The sequence below is a fragment of the Microcaecilia unicolor genome, chromosome 6 (genome assembly GCF_901765095.1).
Source record: "Microcaecilia unicolor chromosome 6, aMicUni1.1, whole genome shotgun sequence".
NCBI lineage: Eukaryota > Metazoa > Chordata > Amphibia > Gymnophiona > Siphonopidae > Microcaecilia > Microcaecilia unicolor.
Genome location: NC_044036.1, coordinates 67,781,995 through 67,803,714, shown reverse-complemented (window position 1 = coordinate 67,803,714; position 21,720 = coordinate 67,781,995). Strand labels below are relative to the sequence as shown.

The window sequence follows — 21,720 nt, the reverse complement described above, 5'->3', positions numbered from 1 at the left end:
TCCCTGGACACAGTCAAGGAGTATACTCAGTATTTGAGGTGCTCTGGCTCCTAAGGTGTCCATAGTTATCCTGCATCCCATGACATTCAGTCTCTGAATAACCTACAGGCAGGGCCGCCGAGAGGGAGGGGGCAAAGTTCCCTGGGCCCGGCGCCAGTACCAGTGTCTCTCTCTCCTCCTCCTAAAGAAAACTCTAGCGCTGGGCCCCCCTTGGAGGCTGGGGAGGAGCGGACACAGCAGGGCTTCGGGCCAGGGCCTCTGGTTTGGCTGTCAGGGGTCCCCCAGGCCCCGCCAGCAGAAGAACCCTTCCTCCAGTGCTGCTCTTTATTCTGCCAAATTGCCTGCTTTTCCCCCTCAGGCCGCACATGCTCAGTTTTGAAACTGAGCATGCGTGATGTGAGAGAAAAAGCAGCCGCAAGGGTAGGGCAGGGCAGGCAATTGCAGCAGAATGAAGAGCAGGCTGGAGGAAGACTTATTCTGCTGGCTGGGCCTCGGAATCCCTGTCAGCAAAGGTATTTCTAGTTCTGGCAGGGTGTGTGTGTGTGGGGGGGGGGGGGGGGGGGGGGTGGCAGCAGCGACGATCCTGGGGGGAGGGGGTGGCAGCGGCAGCGGCAGCGGCAGCAGCCCTGCCCTGGGCCCGGCTCAATCTCTTCGAGGCCCTGCCAACAGAGGGTGCAGGCTGCTCCTTCATTTCTTTCTATGATGTTTCCTTTCCTGGCTAGCCAAGTGTCCAGTGTATCTAATATGTTTGCCAAGCTCAGACCTCACTGCATTAGCACTGAGCCATCTTGCTCTTTATTTAACATAGTAACATAGTAGATGACAGCAGAGAAAGACCTGCACGGTCCATCCAGTCTGCCCAACAAGATAAACTCATATGTGCTACTTTTTGTGTATACCTTACCTTGATTTGTATCTGCCATTTTCAGGGCACAGACCGTAGAAGTCTGCCCAGCACTAGCCCCGCCTCCCACCACCGGCTCTGCCACCCATTCTCCGCTAAGCTTCTGAGGATCCATTCCTTCTGAACAGGATTCCTTTATGTTTATCCCACGCATTTTTGAATTCTGTTACCGTTTTCATCTCCACCACCTCCCGCGGGAAGGCATTCCAAGTATCCACCACTCTCTCCATGAAAAAATACTTCCTGACATTTTTCTTGAGTCTGCCCTCCTTCAATCTCATTCCATGTCCTCTAGTTCTACCGCCTTCCCATCTACGGAAAAGGTTAGTTTGCGGATTAATACCTTTCAAATATTTGAATGTCTCTATCATATCACCCCTGTTTCTCCTTTCCTTTAGGGTATACATGTTCAGGTCAGCAAGTCTCTCCTCATACGTCTTGTAACACAAATCAGCTTTTCTTTGCACCGCTTCAATTCTTTTTACATCCTTAGCAAGATACGGCCTCCAAAACTGAACACAATACTCCAGAGCAAAATTTAGGCTCTTAGGTAGAAAGCTGAAATCCAGATCCTCCAGGGTAGCATTTTCTGAAATGCTACCTGTGCCACGCGCAGGGCCCAAGAGACAGGCAGAGCTCCAGAGTCTCAATGCGTGGATGAGACGATGGTGCAGGGAGGAGGGCTTTAGATTTGTTAGGAACTGGGCAACATTCTGGGGAAGGGGGAGCCTATTTCGAAAGGATGGGCTCCATCTTAACCAGAGTGGGACCAGGCTGCTGGCATCGGCGTTTAAGAAGGAGATAGAGCAGCTTTTAAACTAGAAATGGGGGGGAAGGCCGACAGTCGCTCAAAAGAGCATGGTTCGGGATAAGGTATCTTTCAAAGATATCACCATAACAGGAAGATAGAGTATCCTGATAGTGAGGTTGCAAAAGAGATTGTAGTAGATCGGGTATCTTTAAATAACAAAAATCAGACAAAAGATTGCCAATTAATACTGTCAAGTACTAAGCATGATGTACTTAGGAACAACAAACATAGTTGAAATGTCTATATGCGAATGCCAGGAGCCTAAGAAATAAGATGGGGGAGTTAGAATATATTGCACTAAATGAAAAATTAGATATAATAGGCATCTCTGAGACCTGGTGGAAGGAGGATAACCAGTGGGACACTGTCATACCGGGGTACAAATTATATCGTAGTGATAGGGTGAATCGGATTGGTGGAGGGGTAGCATTGTATATTAACGAGAGCCTTGAATCAAATAGATTGAAAATTCTGCAGGAAGCAAAACACTCCTTGGAATCACTGTGGATTGAAATTCCATGTGCAAAGGGGAAAAGGATAGTGATAGGAGTGTACTACCGTCCGCCTGGCCAGGACGAACAGACGGATGCGGAAATGTTAAAGGAAATCAGGGACGCAAACAAACTGGGCAACACAATAATAATGGGGGATTTCAATTACCCGCATATAGACTGGGTTAATGTAACATCTGTACACGCAAGGGACATAAGATTTCTTGATGAAATCAAGGACAGCTTCATGGAACAGCTAGTTCAGGAGCCGACAAGAGAAGGAAAAATACTAGACTTAGTCCTTAGTGGTGCTCATGATCTAGTGCAGGGGGTAACGATACGAGGGCCGCTTGATAACAGTGATCATAGTATGATCGGTTTTGATATTGGCATTGAAGGAAGTGAAACTAGGAAATCAAGTACGCTAGCGTTTAACTATAGAAAAGGTGATTACGACAAAATGAGAAAAATGGTGAAAAAAAGACTGAAAGGAGCAGCTCGCAGAGTAAAAAACTTGCATCAGGCGTGGATGCTGTTTAAAACACCATCCTGGAGGTTCAGGGACAAATATATTCCACGTATTAGAAAAAAGGGAAAAAAGACTAAACGTCAGCCGGCGTGGCTAAACAGTAAGATAAAGGAAATCATTAGAGCCAAAAAACAATCCTTCAGAAAGTGGAGAAGAGAACCAACTGAAAGTAACAGGATAGATCATAAGGAATGCCAAGCCAAATGCAAAGCGGAGATAAGGAGGGCAAAAAAGGACTTTGAGAAGAAATTAGCGTTGGAAGCAAAAATACATAGTAAAAACTTTTTTAGATACATTAAAAGCAGGAAACCGGCCAAAGAGTCGGTTGGGCCGCTGGACGAAAATGGTGTTAAAGGGGCGATCAAGGAGGACAAAGCCGTAGCGGAGAAATTAAATGAATTCTTTGCTTCGGTCTTCACCGAGGAGGATTTGGGGGGGACACCGGTGCCGGAAAGAATATTTGAAGCGGGGGAGTCGGAGAAACTAAACAAATTCTCTGTAACCTTGGAGGATGTAATGGGTCAGTTCAGCAAGCTGAAGAGTAGTAAATCACCGGGACCTGATGGTATTCATCCCAGAGTATTAATAGAACTAAAAAATGAACTTGCGGAGCTACTGTTAGAAATATGCAATCTGTCCCTAAAATCGAGTGTAATACCGGAAGACTGGAGGGTAGCCAATGTTACTTCCGATTTTTAAGAAAGGTTCCAGAGGAGATCCGGGAAATTATAGACCGGTGAGTCTGACGTCGGTGCCGGGCAAGATGGTGGAGGCTATTATTAAGAATAAAATTGCAGAGCATATACAAAAACATGGACTGATGAGACAAAGTCAGCACGGATTTAGTGAAGGGAAGTCTTGCCTCACCAATCTAATGCATTTTTTTGAGGGGGTAAGCAAACATGTGGACAATGGGGAGCCGGTTGATATTGTATATCTGGATTTTCAGAAGGCGTTTGACAAAGTGCCGCACGAAAGACTCCTGAAGAAATTGCAGAGTCATGGAATCGGAGGTAGGGTATTATTATGGATTAAGAACTGGTTGAAAGATAGGAAGCAGAGAGTAGGATTGCGTGGCCAGTATTCTCAGTGGAGGAGGGTAGTTAGTGGGGTCCCGCAGGGGTCTGTGCTGGGTCCGTTGCTTTTTAATGTATTTATAAATGACCTAGAGATGGGAATAACTAGTGAGGTAATTAAATTCGCCGATGACACAAAATTATTCAGGGTCGTCAAGTCGCAGGAGGAATGTGAACGATTACAGGAGGACCTTGCGAGACTGGGAGAATGGGCGTGCAAGTGGCAGATGAAGTTCAATGTTGACAAGTGCAAAGTGATGCATGTGGGTAAGAGGAACCCGAATTATAGCTACGTCTTGCAAGGTTCCGCGTTAGGAGTTACGGATCAAGAAAGGGATCTGGGTGTCGTCGTCGATGATACGCTGAACCTTCTGCTCAGTGTGCTGCTGCGGCTAGGAAAGCGAATAGAATGTTGGGTGTTATTAGGAAGGGTATGGAGTCCAGGTGTGCGGATGTTATAATGCCGTTGTATCGCTCCATGGTGCGACCGCACCTGGAGTATTGTGTTCAGTACTGGTCTCCGTATCTCAAAAAAGATATAGTAGAATTGGAAAAGGTACAGCGAAGGGCGACGAAAATGATAGTGGGGATGGGACGACTTTCCTATGAAGAGAGGCTGAGAAGGCTAGGGCTTTTCAGCTTGGAGAAGAGACGGCTGAGGGGAGATATGATAGAAGTGTATAAAATAATGAGTGGAATGGATCGGGTGGATGTGAAGCGACTGTTCACGCTATCCAAAATACTAGGACTAGAGGGCATGAGTTGAAGCTACAGTGTGGTAAATTTAAAACGAATCGGAGAAAATTTTTCTTCACCCAACGTGTAATTAGACTCTGGAATTCGTTGCCGGAGAACGTGGTACGGGCGGTTAGCTTGACGGAGTTTAAAAAGGGGTTAGATAGATTCCTAAAGGACAAGTCCATAGACCGCTATTAAATGGACTGGAAAAATTCCTCATTTTTAGGTATAACTTGTCTGGAATGTTTTTACGTTTGGGGAGCGTGCCAGGTGCCCTTGACCTGGATTGGCCACTGTCGGTGACAGGATGCTGGGCTAGATGGACCTTTGGTCTTTCCCAGTATGGCACTACTTATGTACTTATGTACTTATGTACAGGTGGGGCCTCACCAACGACTTATACAGGGGCATTTATAAATAAATAAATAAATAAATTTATGTATAAAATTTCTACCCTGCATCATCTACAATTCTGAGTGGATAACAGCATACACTCACAAATTTGTACATAAACCTTAAGACAAAAACAAATTTGCATAAAAACAGATTTCAATAAGCAGCAGTCAATCATTAATTCTCATCCTAAGAAATATTAAATTGTTCAGCAGTGTTAGTGCATTGGATTTATACAAATGGTAATAATATCATAGGCTTTTAGGGGCAAATTTCAAAGGCCTAGTCAGGATCTGTGTCCATATTCTAAAGAACTACAAGGGTAGATTGGCTGAATCGGCATAAGTGGATTTTTAAGCTTTCTAAAAGTATTCACACTTTTTAGCAGCACTGAAAAGAGGAGTTCCCAGTGACATTTTCAGGATATGGTTGGAAACTACACATGTGGATTAATGTTTCAAAAACGCAAATACAGTGATATGCCTACTCTAACACAGGTACTTACACCATCATTTAACACCCTGTAAGCATACACACAGACTTTTAGCCGTATAACAAACCGATCTTCAAACATAGTAACATACAGGCTTATTTTCGAAAGTGATCACCGGCCATCTTCCGACATAAATCGGGAGATGGCCGGCGATCTGTCAAAAGCGGCAAAATCGGTATAATTGAAAGCTGCTTTTTTGACACCATCGCCGCTTTCCCGTCGCCGAGGTGAAAGTTCAAGGGGGCGTGTCGGCGGCATAGCGAAGGCGGGGCATGGGCGTGGCTACCAGATGGCCAGCTTTCGCAGATAATGGGAAAAAAAGAAGTGGCGTTCATCAGTATTTCACCGGGTTTACTTGGTCCTTTTATTTTCACGACCATGCCTCAAAAAGGTGCCCCAACTCACCAGATGACCACCGGAGGGAATGGGGGATGACCTCCTCATACTCCCCCAGTGGTCACCAACCCCCTCCCACACTAAAAAAATAAAAATCTTTTTTTGCCAGCCTGTATGCCAGCCTCAAATGTCATACCCAGCTCCCTGACAGCAGTATGCAAGTCCCTGGAGCAGTTTTTAATGGGTGCAGTGCACTTCAGGCAGGCAGACCCAGGTTCATCCCCCCCCCCACCTGTTACACTTGTGGTGCTAATTGATGAGCCCTCCAAACCCCCCCGAAACCCACTGTACCCACATGTAGGTGCCCCCTTCACCCTATAAGGGCTATGGTAATGGTGTAGAGTTGTGGGGAGTGGGTTTGGGGGGATTTGGGGGGGCTCAGCACCCAAGGTAAGGGAGCTATGCACCTGGGAGCTATTTGTGTATTTTTTTTTTATTTTTAGAAGTGCCCCCTAGGGTGCCCGGATGGTGTCCTGGCATGTGAGGGGGACCAGTGCACTACAAATGCTGGCTCCTCCCATGACCAAATGCCTTGGATTTCGCCGGGTTTGAGATCACCGGCATTTTTTCCCATTATCGCTGAAAAACAAAACCGGCCATCTCAAACCCAGTGAACTCTGGCATTTGGCCGGGCTAAACCGTATTATCGAAAAAAAAGATGACTGGCCATCTTTTTCGATAATATGGTTCCGGCCAGCTGTTGCGCCGGCGACGTTCAATTATGCCCCTCCACGTAAATGACGACAGATAAAGACCTGAACGGTCCATCCAGTCTGCCCAACAAGATAAACTCATTTTACATAGTATGTGACACTTTATATGTATACCCGAGTTTGATTTGTCCCTACCTTTCTCAGGGCACAGACAGTAGAAGTCCGCCCAGCACTGGTTTTACTCTCCAATTACCAGTGTCACCACCCAATCTCTGCTATGATTCCGTAGATCCATTCCTTCTAAACAGAATTCCTTTGTGTTTATCCCACGCATGCTTGAATTTCATTACCGCTTTCATCTCCACCACCTCCCTCGGCCATTCCACATATCTACCAACCTTTCTGTGAAAAAAATTCTTTCTGACATTACTCCTGAGTATGCACCCCTTCAACCTCAATTCATGTCCTCTAGTTCTACCACCTTCCTGTCTCCAGAAAAGGTTCCTGAGCCTTGGTGGGCCCTCCCTGGTCATACTTTGAAGGGCCCTGGTGGTCTAGTGGCCTTTTCGGGGCAGGAAAGAACCCTACTCTTTCCTGTCTGCTGCGCTGCTCTGTCCAGTACTGCCACATATTCAAAATGGTTGCTGAGACACGTGAGACTGCCATAGGAAGTCTCAGCAGCCATTAAGAAGAAGCGTTGGTGCCGGGTAGAGCAGCGACAGGCAGGAAAGAATGGAGTCATTTCCTATCTCCTGAAGAGGCCACTAGACCACCAGGTGGCCGTACTGTTCGGGGGGGGGGGGGGGGGCTGGAAACAAAGGTGGGGGTGGTGGCGGGGGCCCAATAACCCTTTTTGCCCAGGGGCCCAGATCCCTGTTAGTCTGCCCCTGGCCGGAGAGTATCAGTATGCTTCAAATCCTTAGTAAAAGAACCCCTAAATGTCTAAGACCCTTCTGAATCTTTCTCAGCATATGATGGTATTTTCTACAGTATATTAAACATCATCTGCTCTAAGGGCAACATAGAATTATATTTTCTAAATCTATAATTCATTACATGGACTTCAGTGTGATAATTTTTTATTTATATTTTCATAATAAGCCTTTATTTATTTATGTGCCCTGATCTTATACGCTCTCTTTTATTTTAGATAGAATAATTGTGACCTAAATCTGTTCTGGGCAGGACTGGACGCTTCTTTGGAGGAAGCTGCTTTACATAATATGCTTTGATTGACTGTAGAGGTAGAAATTAAAGGTACCTGGCTCCTGTCTGACCACTACTAGATAGCTTTAGCAAATGAGCTGTCTGGAAAGAATTGTTCAAAACCATTAAGAATATAGATAATGGTGTGATTTGAATTGCATATAAATTCTAAAATGTATTTTGATTCCATCATACTTAGAAGTCTTCGGCAATCAAACTGGCCTTGTGGTGCAATTGTTATGTCTCTTGACTACTCTACCCACAACCTGAGTTTGAATCCTACACTATTGTAATATAGTAAATGACCTGAACGGTTCATCCAGTCTGCCCAACAAGATAAACTCATTTTACATGGTATGTGATACTTTATATGTATACCCTTTTGATTTCTCCTTGTCATTCTCAGGGCACAGACCATAGAAGTCTGCCCAGCACTGTTCTTGTACTAAAAGTTCTGAAGCTAACGTCAAAGCCCCTTAAACACACCAGCCCATCCATATCTATTCAGTAATGATCAGGGCACAGACCTTAGCAGTCTGCCCAGCACTGGTTTTGCTTCCCAATTACTGGCGTCACCACCTAATCTCTGCTAAGATTCCGTAGATCCATTCCTTCTAAACAGGATTACTTTGTGTTTATCCCATGCACGTTTGAATTCCATTACCGTTTTCATCTCCACCACATCCCGCAGGAGGGCATTCCAAGTATCTACCACCCTTTCCATGAAAAAATACTTCCTGGCATTACTCCTGAGTCTGCTCCCCTTTAACCTTAATTCATATCCTCTAGTTCTACCACCTTCCTGTCTCCAGAAAAGGTTCAAATATTTGAACGCCTCCCCTTTAACCTTAATTCATATCCTCTAGTTCTACCACCTTCCTGTCTCCAGAAAAGGTTCAAATATTTGAACGCCTGTATCATGTCACCCCTGTTTCTCCTTTCCTCCAAGGTATACATGTTCAGGTCGGCAAGTCTCTCCTTGTATGGTTTGCAACACAAATCCCATACAATTTTTGTAACTTTTCTTTGCACCGCTTCCAGTCTTTTACATCTTTAGCAAGATATGGCCTCCAAAACTGAACACAATACTCCAAGTGGGGCCTCACCAATGACTTGTGGAGGGACATCAACACCTCCTTTCTTCTGCTGGTTATACCCCTCTCTATGCAGCCTAGCATCCTTCACCTTGTCACATTGTTTCTTCACCTTCATATCCTCTGACATCAACACTCCAAGGTCTCTCTCCTGAGTCGAGCTTCCTAATTTCTCCCGTCTTATTCGGTATCTCTCTTTTGGGTTTCTGCACCCCAAGTGCATCACTCTACACTTCTTGGCATTAAATTTTAACTCACTACTAAATCTCAGAATTTAAACCAATTATTCTCAAATTGCCATCTCAATACAGAGATACATAAAGTGAAATTTATATTAATGTGCTCAGTCCATATCCATTCCAACCATTATATCCCAAAAGGAATATGCGATAGTGTCACTGAGGGAACCATCATAGCACATTAAATGTTCCACCTCCTTATATAGCATATGCACATACAACCAAGTCAACCTGGACCTCAATCACTATTGAACAGTTTTTTTACAAACCTTGAACATCAAATTCAAACATATATGCACACATAAGTGTTACAGTATAGTATATATATGTCTAAGTTATACCAATGCCCACGTCCGTGCCCTAGTTGCATATCATTCAATATACTCCACATCCACTATATATGGGACACTGATTATTTATAGTCTAACCCTAGGAGATGAAGTACAGTAAGCGCTAGAGATAATGAAATGAAATTAAATGTGACATCCTCCGTTTATACTTCCCTTTGGGTTGTGGCGTGCTCATGCTCAATTTCTCCATGTCCCACTCGTGATCCATTCATAATGAGAGATTGAATAGGTGGGTTCTGTAGGTTGCTGCTTTCCCTAATGGTGACTCTGTGCTAACTGGAAACCAGTGGCCAAAGGGACAGATGGAAATGGGTCTATTCTTTGCCGCTGCCTCCATCACCTATTGGTCAGGTATTTCCTGGACAGCTGAATAGCACACTGTTTCCTGCCTGCTCTCCCACTCGTTTGGCAGCTCTGTAGGCAGAGCTTTCCAAAAGAGTGCCCTCCCTGGAATGCTCTTAAAAAAAGAGAACATGTCAGGGAAAACCCAGATGTCTGGTAACTCTGGTCAGATCTGGTTTTGGATCCTTCTGCAGATCTGACTGTTCATGAAGCCATGTAAATTTCACCACTTATGGTGCCAGGAGTCACTCTAATCATTCTAAAACTATTAAACACAATGAGTACACAAGTTTATTAGAATTAAAATTTTTTTGCCAGCTTAATTGCAGTGTATTCTGCCATATGAAAGGTGCCTGCCTGATTCTCTGCTGAGTTGGATCTTTGTTCCTCAGGTGGACTGGAAATGCTCTGAAGGCAGCATTCATAGACCCTGGGAGAGGACTCTTAATCATAAAAAGCTATACTTGGTAGCTGGATAAGAACATAAGCATTGCCATACTGGGACAGACTGAAGGTCCATCATGCCCAGCTTCCTGTTTCCAACAGTGGCCAATCCAGGTTACAAGTACCTGGCAAGATCCCAAAACAGTACAATATATTTTATGCTGCTTATCCTATAAATAAGCAATGGATTTTGCCAGGCCTGTGTTTGTGACTCCACTTTCAGTCAGGCTCCTTCGACTGTGGTGAAATGTCCTGAAATTTCACAAATAGAAATTGAAGCTATTAAAGATCTTTCTTTGATAGATATATGGCGAGTCATGACCAGAAGAAAGAACTGGTTGCAATCCTGTTTTCCACAGTTATGTGACTTCTCTTAACAAACTGAACTCGATTCAGACTATGGGTAAAAATCAAGTTCATGCAGCTTCACAGATAAAATTCTACAGGGTGTTAGTACATCCACTATTAAAGATAATCTTTCTACCAACAGACACTTAGACAATTTGGAAATATGTTAAGGAAAATTCAACAAGCCCAAATTTTTAGCTATCACCATAGGTTACTAGCTCCTGATATTTTTCTGAGGAAGTACTTAAAGGAAATATTGCATATTGAAGAGGCAGATTCTATGATTTTCCTGAATTGTTACTATGTACAGTATTTCCAAAGAAAGCAGGGGGAGACAGAAGAGTTGGACTCATTAAAATTAACAGAATTTTTGGAAACATTGCAAGATATAATTAATACTAGGGCAATTCTCCTTGTCACTCTAAACTCTGGAGAGGATAAAATAAGGATATTGAAGCTTTAGGGCAGAATTCATCAAGCAGCGTTAGGGCCTTAATGTGCATTAACAGAATTAACATACACTAAATGCAAAGAAGCCTGTAGGTATTAAATAGGCTTCTTAGCATTTTGCGCGTGATAATTCCCTTAATGCGCAATAAAGCTCTAACACTGCTTGATGAATTCCCCTCTTATTTCTCTAAGAAAAATGAAAAATCTTGTGGTTATAATGTCCTTATTTTCCCTGATGTTACTAGAGCTACTCAGTTAATGAGAAACAGTGTCTGAGGCTCATGTAATAACGCTAGAAGTGACTAGCTTTCTAGATATGTTTTCTATGATCCACCTTCATTGGAAACATTTCTGTTAGATCTAGAAAAGAAACAGGTGGTAATTAGACCTTAGAATAATTGGATTGATGTATGAATAGATTATCCTGATTGACTGTATTTTGTACTTTGTAGAATTATCTCTCTGTATCCGCGTTATTTATTTATTGGGATTTATTAACCGCATTTATGAAGAAGATTCACCCAAGGCGGTGTACAGCAGGTACAGTTTAACATAAAACTTACAATTTTGTAAACAGCATAATAGTAAAAATTACCAAATATAAACATAAATACAATAAGGGGCCCTTTTAGAACACTGTGGTAGAGCCAATCCAGCACTACCTCCAGCCCACACTGTGCACCATTTCTGGCGCAACAGGAAATTGTTTTCTATTTTTAGTGCCGGGAGCTTACCGGCAGTAATCGGGCAGTGCCATGCGCAGTCCAGTTGCCGCCGAGTTAGTGCAGGAGCCCTTACCGCCTCCTAGATAGAAGGCGGTAAGGGCTCTACCAGGAAATGGCTGCATGGCAAGTGTGTACTTACTGCACAGCCATTAATTTTTTTCTGCCTTTTACGCACTGTGGTAAAAGGGCCCTTGGTGCGTAGCACTGCATCTTGGTAAAAACAGATCTAAATGAGGTAAACTTGAGAACAGCAAATTAAAACCTATTAATAGGACTTCCATGAAACAGTATCAAAAATATATACATTTAACAGCACTGAAATTCAAATTACAGAGATATAATGCGATATCAGCATAATACTACTGAAACATCTAATAAGCATGCATTAGAACAGTCAAATAACATAAATATGATGTTAATGATTTTCTACAGTACAGCTTACCATGTAGCCTAGGGGGACAAGATGGGTAGTACAGAGTCAGTTGAGGTAAATAGATGGGTGGCTAAACTCAAGGTAAGTTCTTTGTACAGTTAAACAAGGTATAAGGAACTGGTCTAAGTTACAGTGGAAAAAAATATACCTACTGGTGCTCTTTTTGCCTTATTGTTTTGTTGTCTCTTTTTGCAGAGCTACTTTTTGGCAGTTCAGGTTTTAAGCTTACATTCCAAAGCAGTTGGTGTTTGTAGTCCCTGATTGTACCTATTGAAATCAATGCTGCAGTTCCCATAATGCACCAGGTTGCCAGAAGTCCAGGACTGACCTAAAATCTCCCTCTTGACTCATAGTTACTTGAAAGCTCTGCTTTTGGTTTGATCCCATTTAAACTTTGTGCTCTGTCTCCCCTTATCCTTTTTATTTTGCCTCAAGTGCTCTGTTTGCTGTCTTATTTTATTTTTTATAATTTTCCCCATTAAGCTACAGGCACCTTTAATACATATCTTTTGTATAGGACCTCTAGGGCAACCCTCACTTCCTCATTAGAGACCAGCTACAATTGCTAAAATCCATCCTTTTCTTTCTGAGCATTCTACCAAATGTTCGTTCAGTCTCATTGTCTCCCACTTATACTACATCCTACTTTGTGTGGCTCTTTCATGGAGCCATATTTAGCCACTGCTATCTATTAAAAGTGCAGCTGCTTGACTTCTCTTCCTTAAACATCACTGTGATCATGTAATCCTTTTCCTTAGATCATTACATTGGCTTCTCATCTGTTTCTGCATATAGTTCAAACTTCTTTCATTTGCTATACTCCATGAACTCCGAAACAATCTGTTTTATATAAGGAAATATCTATGTAAAGGCCAAGACGTCCTCATTATGCAACTGTATTTATCAGTGCTTTTGATCTGATGGATCATGGGATACTATTGGAAATTCTTGATAAATGTGGTGTATCAGGTTACACAGTGGCGTAGCCAAGTATGAGCCTGGGTGGGCCCGAGCCCACCCACTTTGGGCTCAGGCCCACCCAGTAGCAGCACACCTATGATGTGGCTGGCAGGGGATTCCCAAGCCCCACCAGCTGAAAACATCCAACTGTCCCTCCTGCATACCTTGGGAATAGCAGATCTTCACCTGCAGCAAGCAGTGACTGATACATACTACTTGCACCGGCCCCACAGCCTTCTCTTTGACATATTCCTGCCTATGCAGAAACAGGAAGTTGCATCAGTAGGAAGGCTGTGGGGCCAACATGAACATTGTGTATTAGTTGCTGCTCGCTGCTGGTGAAAATCTGCTATTTAAAAGGTATGTGGGAGAGGGGGGGATGTTTGAGAGACCACAGTGGCGTAGCCACAGGTGGGCCAGGGCCCACCCACTTAGGGCTCAGGGACATCCAACAGTAGCACACATTTAGTGGTAGCTGGTGGGGATCCAAAGCTCCGTCAGTTGAAGACTTCTGCCTAATGGTAACAAAAACGCTACTCTCAACGATACCGGAACCTGCGCATGCTCAGTTTTCAGCACATGCCTTTTGCAGACTGCCAAGGTGGAAAGAAGCGTTTTCCTGCCAGCTTAGATATTTTTTTGGTGGTGGTGGTGTGGAGAACACTTGGTGCCCACCCACTTCTTGCCTAGGCCCACCCAAAATCTGTTGTCTGGCTACGCCCCTGAGAGACCATATGGCATGCAGGTGAGAGGAGAGACCAAATCACCTGTGGGATGGGGCGGGGTTCTTCTGCCCACCCATCTTGGGCCCAGGCCCACCCAGAATTGGATGTCTGGCTACACCCCTGATCAGGTAGTGTCTTCTTTGAACCAAAGGATTCTTGACCCATTGATCTTATTGTGTAAAATTTCAGAGAGAAATATCTGAAAGTTGGTCTCCACACTCGGGAGTGCCCCAGGGTATACCACTGTCACCAGTCCTGTTCAATATTCTCATGTCCTCCTTAGGCCATACTCTGGAGAGAGGGTTATATAAGCTTCATCTACACTGATGACATTACTTTAATCTTCCCTGTTACTACTACTACTACTACGTTTTTCAGATTCTAACTGATACTGGCTCTCATTGTTTCCTACTATTGCTAATTAGATGTCATCTCACCATTTGAAATTGAATAAGGAAAAAACTAATTTTTTATTAGTAGGGGCAAAACATTACAAAGAATTAAGATCAACTCTGTTGATTGATGGGAACCATTTTGTGCTTGATAAACTCATAAAACATTTTGGGTGTTATATTCAATAATAAACTATCTATGGGACACCAAATAAATTGTATAATAAGGAATGCGTTCTATACGATGAGAAAATTAAGAGTAGTCCATAAATACCTAACAGTAGATTTATTTCAATTAGTGATGCAGGCCCTGATTCTTAGTAAACTCAACTATTGTAATATAATCTACTTGGGTCTACCAAAACTTCTAATAAGAAAAATTCAAACAGTTCAAAATGTAGTTTTATGCCTAATATTCTCTTTACATAAAACAGATAGAATTACTCCTTATTTTATTAAGGTTCACTGGTTGACTGTTGAGGTGAGGATATTTTTTAAGCTGGGCTGTTTGTTATGGAAAATAGCATTTGGACAAGTTCATTATTTGATCTCCCGAGTCCTAAAGGCATCACCTCAAAGAAGCTTTTTAATTGTCTGTTTGCTTTTCAAGCTGCAAAATTCTGGAAATTTTTATCTATCGTAGAAATATTACCAATTATACCATATTTAAGAAAGGTCTGAAGACACTACTGTTTCAGATCTATGTAGCAAAGAAATAATTTGATTCATACTTGCTTTCTTTCTTTATTATTATTAGTTTTATATTGTTTTAATATAAATGCAAAAAATACTTTAACTTTATGTAACTTCCTAGGCTATTGTGCTCTAGTATCTTACTGTAATTCGCTGTGAACTATATTCATGGGAAACAGCGGGCTATAAATGAACTAACTGTAACTATAGACATAACCAGAATTAAATAACTATATATATAATTTTGCTTTTCCCAGTGTCAACCCTTCTCACCCACCACTGGGGCAACTGGCTTACATGATAATTTCTATGTGTGCTACAAAGGGTCAGTGCCTAGTGATCCAAGTTCAACAATGCTGATGCAGAGGAGCCTGGGCCACAGACACTACCTGCAGGTTTATGGGTTACACACCTAAACTCTGCCTGGAAATTACCTCTTCCCCATTAAGAGACATCGTAAGTTCAAAATTCTGCCACACGACTTATATTTTGCCAGCATTGCTCATATTAGCCTTCTCCTCAAGTCACTTCACTGGCTCCCTATCTGTTTCCGCATACAGTTCAAACTCCTCTTATTGACCTATAAGTGCATTTGCAGCTCCTCAGTACCTCTCCACTCTCATCTCTCCCTACACTCCTCCCTGGGAACTCCGTTCACTGGGTAAACCTCTCTTATCTGCACCCTTCTCCTCCACCGCTAACTCCAGACTCCGTTACTTTTATCTTGCTGCACCATATGCCTGGAATAAACTTCCTGAGCCGGTTCGTCAAGCTCCATCTCTGGCCATCTTCAAATCTAGGCTAAAAGCCAACCTTTTTGATGCTGCTTTTTTAACTCCTAACCCTTACTCACTTGTTCAGTTCCCTTATTGTATCATCCCCACCTCAGTAATTCCCTTATCTCTTATTTGTCCTGTTTGTCCTAATTAGATTGTAAGCTCTGTGGAGCAGGGACTGTCTATTCATGTTCAAGTGTACAGTGCTGCGTACATGTAGTAGCGCTATAGATAAGTAGTAGTGGAATTGATTTATTGAGGTAAGAATTTTGTATTGTTTATCGTTTTCTCTGAATGTTTTTGTTGTTGTGTGAAACAAACCAAATGGAAAAAAAAATACTTGTGAACACACCTAAAGAGAGAGGGGGAATTGACAACAGTCGGCCAAGGGGGTGTGTCCTATACGCTGTAATGTAAGCTTTAAGCAGTGTTAGCAGTGTTGCCAGGTGGGCGGTTTTACCGCCCAATTGGGCGGTTTTCCGCGACCTGCCGCGGGAAATTTTTGCCCGTGGCGGGTTGCGGTTTTTTGGGCTTCTTTTTTTTCTTTTGGGCGGTTTTTTCGGCCGCAGGGGGCGGGGTTAATGATGTTTTGAGCGGGGTTAGTGATGTTCTGGGCGGGGCCGATGACGGGGGAGGCAGGGCCGATGACGGCGGCAGTGTTGCCAGGTGGGCGGTTTTACCGCCCAATTGGGCGGTTTTCTGCGACCCGCCGCGGGAAATTTTTGCCCACGGCGGGTTGCGGTTTTTTGGGCTCCTTTTTGGCTTCGGGGCGGTTTTTTCGCAGGCTTTTTCGTCCGCGGTGGGCGGGGTTAATGACGTTTCTGGGCGGGGTTAGTGACGGGGGAGGCGGGGTTAGTGACGGGGAGGCGGGGTTAGTGACGGGGGAGGCGGGGCCGATGACAGGGGAGGCGGGGCCGATGACGGCGGGGGCGGGGGTGATGACGCGGGGGCGGGGGTGTCAGGGGCGGGGTTTGAGTTTGGGCGGGTTTTGGGCTGGATTTTGGGCTCCTTTGGGCTGGAAAAAAATTTTCCACCTGGCAACCCTGGACGGCGGGGGTGATGACGCGGGGTGGGGGTGTCAGGGGCAGGGTTTGGGCTGGATTTAGGCTGGTTTGGGTGGGAAAAAAATTTTCCACCTGGCAACCCTGGTTAAGGTGCCTTTTTTTCCAGCATCGATTGTTCCCATAGGGGAAGTGAGGGCGCTTGAGCTCCCTCACTGCAGAAAAGAGCACTTATGAAAAGAAAAAAAAATTCCTGTCGTTTTTTTAAAGTGGAAATACTGCAAAATGTACAGTCCTCTTTTTATTCCCATTGGGAAAAAGAAATATTTCTTGTAGAAATAAAGGTGATTTGAAAAGAAGATCGCTGCGTGCGAAATATCGATGACTCGGCGCTCGATGTGTGTAGTCGGCTGACGCGGCCGCCATTCGGTGGTCAAAACAAAACAGGAAGGTAAAAGAGATAGAGAGCGCCCCGGTGGGGGAGTGGAGAAGAGGTATTGCCAAAAGTTGTGTATATCGGTCTTCCTTCCTGTTTGGTAGGAGGGCGCCGGCGGCTGTTAGCCAGGCTGCAGGGGAAGGAAATTGTGCTCCGCCTTCTCCTTCCTGCTGGCTGTTGCTCCACCATCCCCCCCCCCTCCGTGAGAATCGAACTTTGTAACCCAGCACTAGAGCTGAAGTTAGGCAAGTCATTTTTAAAAAACAGCAGTGTATTTCCAAACTGGGTACGGAAGCCATTTTATTTCCCCTGGTGGAGCACATGTTTATAACCATTTTGGTGAGCCTCATTGCATTTGCTTCAAGAGTATTTTTTAGCAAGGCCTTGGTGAGGAGGTATTGAAACCATAGTGTTTGAAAGCGCTCTTCAATGTTCTAATCTTTTAAAACAAACGAATGATATTTTTAAGGAGAATATATGTAAAATCTCAACGATTGGGCATCAAAAAAGTGAACTTTTACTGGTTTTCTGATCGTTCTTTTCTCCTATTTCCTAAAAACCGGATCCTTCCGATATCGTGATGTCCACCTGCCAGATCAGCTTTATTGTTGTTGTTGTTGTTGTTGTTTTAACAGCACTGACTAAACATTTGATCTGATAAAAAAATCCACGAATTGGTAATCCATGGCTAAAAAAAATAGAATCTGGCAGAGATTCTCCACTACAAACAATTATTTTTATACTTTTAAAGAAGCCGAGCGAGCATCTGTGGGGAAAACTGGATCTGAAATTCAAGACTGCAAGCAAATAGTTACTATTTAGACAAATTGCACAGAAGGCTTTGGAGACTCTGCACGTAAGTACATAAGTACATAAGTAGTGCCATACTGGGAAAGACCAAAGGTCCATCTAGCCCAGCATCCTGTCACCGACAGTGGCCAATCCAGGTCAAGGGCACCTGGCACGCTCCCCAAACGTAAAAACATTCCAGACAAGTTATACCTAAAAATGCGGAATTTTTCCAAGTCCATTTAATAGCGGTCTATGGACTTGTCCTTTAGGAATCTATCTAACCCCTTTTTAAACTCCGTCAAGCTAACCGCCCGTACCACGTTCTCCGGCAACGAATTCCAGAGTCTAATTACACGTTGGGTGAAGAAAAATTTTCTCCGATTCATTTTAAATTTACCACACTGTAGCTTCAACTCATGCCCTCTAGTCCTAGTATTTTTGGATAGCGTGAACAGTCGGTTCACATCCACCCGATCCATTCCACTCATTATTTTATACACTTCTATCATATCTCCCCTCAGCCGTCTCTTCTCCAAGCTGAAAAGCCCTAGCCTTCTCAGCCTCTCTTCATAGGAAAGTCGTCCCATCCCCACTATCATTTTCGTCGCCCTTCGCTGTACCTTTTCCAATTCTACTATATCTTTTTTGAGATACGGAGACCAGTACTGAACACAATATTCCAGGTGCGGTCGCACCATGGAGCGATACAACGGCATTATAACATCCGCGCACCTGGACTCCATACCCTTCCTAATAACACCCAACATTCTATTCGCTTTCCTAGCCGCAGCAGCACACTGAGCAGAAGGTTTCAGCGTATCATCGACGACGACACCCAGATCCCTTTCTTGATCCGTAACTCCTAACGCGGAACCTTGCAAGACGTAGCTATAATTCGGGTTCCTCTTACCCACATGCATCACTTTGCACTTGTCAATAATAATGCTTAGAAAGAAGCAGAGTATCCACAGCAGGGGATAAATACTAGATGTGGAGGTTGCAGCAGATGAGTTTTTCGTATTTTGGATCTGGCTTGGTCCCAAGTATTATGGTTTTTCTTATGTTTTCTCATTTCATTCACCAGGTCTGAACTTTGCTCTGTGCTCTCAATCACATGGTTTTAAGAGTTAATGTGCTGCTACTTAGCACTTTGCCAAGATTGAATGGGCGGGGGGGGGGGGGGGGAGAGAGAGAGAAGAGTTTAATATCCTATCATTCAACCCTTTTAGATAAAATAGTGTGGTTGGCATGCTAGTTTTTATTTGTATTTATTTTAATTTCTTATATATCACCTGCAGTAGAAAATTATCAAATTAGTGTATGTTCAGGAAGTGTAGGGAGGGCTGACCATCTCAGTTTGTACCTGAGGCAGTGGAAGGTTGATTGACTTGCCCAAAAACACAAGGTTCACAAACTTCGTGGACAGAGGAGGGTACTAAAATCTGCCTGCTGTCGGCATGTGACTGCCATATGTGTCCAATGCAGCTGCTCTTTGGTCTGTAGTCAGTTTTCAGTGACAATATAGGAAAAGCAGGCAAAGGCTTTTAGTAAAGCATATCCGCAAACGAACCTTTTCTGGAGATGGGAAGATGGTAGAACGAGAGGATATGAAATGAGATTGAAGGGGGGCAGACTCAAAAAAAATGTCAGGAAGTATTTTTTCACGGAGAGAGTAGTGGATGCTTAGAATGCCCTCCCGCGGGAGGTGGTGGAAATGAAAACGGTAACGGAATTCAAACATGCGTGGGATAAGCATAAAGGAATCCTGTGCCAAAGGAATGGATCCTCAGGAGCTTAGTCAAGATCGGGAGGGGGGGCTGGTGGTAGGGAGGCGGGGATAGTGCTGGGCAGACTTATACGGTCTGTGCCAGAGCCGGTGGTGGGAAGCGGGACTGGTGGTTGGGAGGCGGGGATAGAGCTGGGCAGACTTGTACGGTCTGTGCCAGAGCCAGTGCTTGGGAGGTGGGGATAGTACTGGGCAGACTTATACGGTCTGTGCCCTGAAGAGCACAGGTACAAATCAAAGTAGGGTATACACAAAAAGTAGCACATACGAGTTATCTTGTTGGGCAGACTGGATGGACCGTGCAGGTCTTTTTCTGCCGTCATCTACTATTTTACTATGAGCAGCAGTGTCCAAAACGTGACTTTTTAAACAACATATGTTGAGAAGTTTCAAACTCTGGTGCAGTTCTTCTCAACCAGTACGCTTTGGTGGTGACAGATAAGGGTATGGCTAGGCATAGGTGTGATTAGAGTAGCCTTATGGTAGATCAGTGGGCTGAGAACCAGGATTCAAATCCCCTGATGCTTGTGCAAGTCACTTTACCCTCCATTCCCTCAGCAAAATAAACTGTTCACAGAGAACAAATACCAGTATGCCAGATTACTCACCAGAGATATGGTAACTTTACCTTTACTTACTCCTTTCTATTACGAGGAGAGCATCACTTCATACCTGTGTGCCTCATCGTCTGGCTTCAATTTGATATATGAATGTGTGTTGGGGGGGGGGGCTCTGCAGTCTCTGAAAAGCAGCTGGCAACATATGTGTCCAACTGAAGCCAACAGAAGGAGGCACACAGGTAAAAAGTACTACTCTCTCTTTCTGTTGGTGGGAGGTGGTGGGGTTGATGACCCTGCAGAATTTTGTTTGATGTGCCACAAGGATCGACAAACTCGCAAGTGTGCCACAGATTTAAAAAGTTGAGAAGTACTGCTCTAATGGTATAAAGACAGCGCCGACTTTATTTGTTGGCTGGGAGGGGGAAGAACACTACTTTCTCATATATTCCCCAGCGGTGGTTTTTTTTTTTCTGTGAATGTAAACTAGAGCTTATTAAATAAGCAACCCTGGTTCAGGTTAACTTTATTTGATATACTGCTAAGGAAAGTATAAACAAGAGAGTTCTAATTGAAAAGAACGTACAGTAACAAATAGGAGGGAAAAGGGAGGAAAAGCTATCCAGAAGATATGAACATTGATTGATATACCAGGTGTAAATCTTGTTTAATTTTTAATAGCATTGTACAGTCACTTTCTGGATGGTTAAATTAGTACAAATCATACTGTTAATATGGTTTCATTAAAGCAGGAATCTAAAACTGCAGTATCTGTAGTGTGAAAGCATTGGTGAAAACTATTAACTGTGATTAACTTTGATGTCTTTTTGTATGTTTGCTAAACTGTTTTACAGGCATGTTTATTTTTAATGGAAGGCTTGGTATTAACCTACTGCTCGTGAAGACTATTAATTTCTCAAGCTACCTCAGATTTTCCAGCTCTGCTGTATGTATCCTGTGATCCACCTGTTTAGATCATGTTACTATAAGCATGTAATATTGCTGTACATTTCAGAAGGGCATTGGAATTTCTTTATAAAATCCAGTATAAATGGGTGCATGCTTCAGGAAATTGTGCAAAATGATCTATTATAGGGGAAGCTTTACAGGGCTGTGAAGTCGAAATCAGTCGGTAAAATTGAACTGGAACCAACTGCGAATCCAGCTTCAAAATAAAAACTTACAGCATTATGATGTATGGAAAATGTATCATTTTATACTTAAAACCTAATTTAAGTAGGAGTCAGTTGGAGTCACAGGTTTAGTGTACTGACTCCACAGCCCTTATCCTTTGTGCCTTATGGAGTAGATTCTATGTATCATGCCTAAAATTCAGAGCCAAAATGAATTTTGCCTAAGCACTGGGGAATGTCTGTAGAATGAGTTGATTTATTACACAGGATGGTGAGTGAAAGGGTATTGGTAGGTTTAAAAATTGGGCTAAATGGAAGTGGTGAAAAGAGTCTGCTTTCCAGGAGGAGTGAGGA

General features: G+C 43.5%; 1 protein-coding gene across 15 annotated transcripts in view; it reads left to right on the top strand.

Moving 5' to 3' along the window:
- KYAT3 (kynurenine aminotransferase 3) overlaps window positions 1–21,720 on the top strand; it is a 133,550-nt gene that overhangs the window by 23,897 nt on the left and 87,933 nt on the right. For 3 of the 15 annotated variants that reach the window (XM_030206117.1, XM_030206116.1, XM_030206130.1), the window contains exons 3-4: window positions 11,410–11,497; window positions 21,088–21,179. The exons of 2 other annotated variants lie outside the window; for them this stretch is intronic. In XM_030206117.1, coding sequence (XP_030061977.1) covers window positions 11,410–11,497; window positions 21,088–21,179 — 180 coding nt within the window. Of the gene's footprint in view, window positions 1–11,409; window positions 11,498–17,053; window positions 17,114–17,134; window positions 17,157–17,236; window positions 17,438–17,467; window positions 17,955–20,256; window positions 20,295–20,609; window positions 20,709–21,087; window positions 21,180–21,720 lie in introns of those variants that run through there. 10 more of the 15 variants (XM_030206122.1, XM_030206120.1, XM_030206118.1 and 7 more) reach the window with 10 other exon arrangements.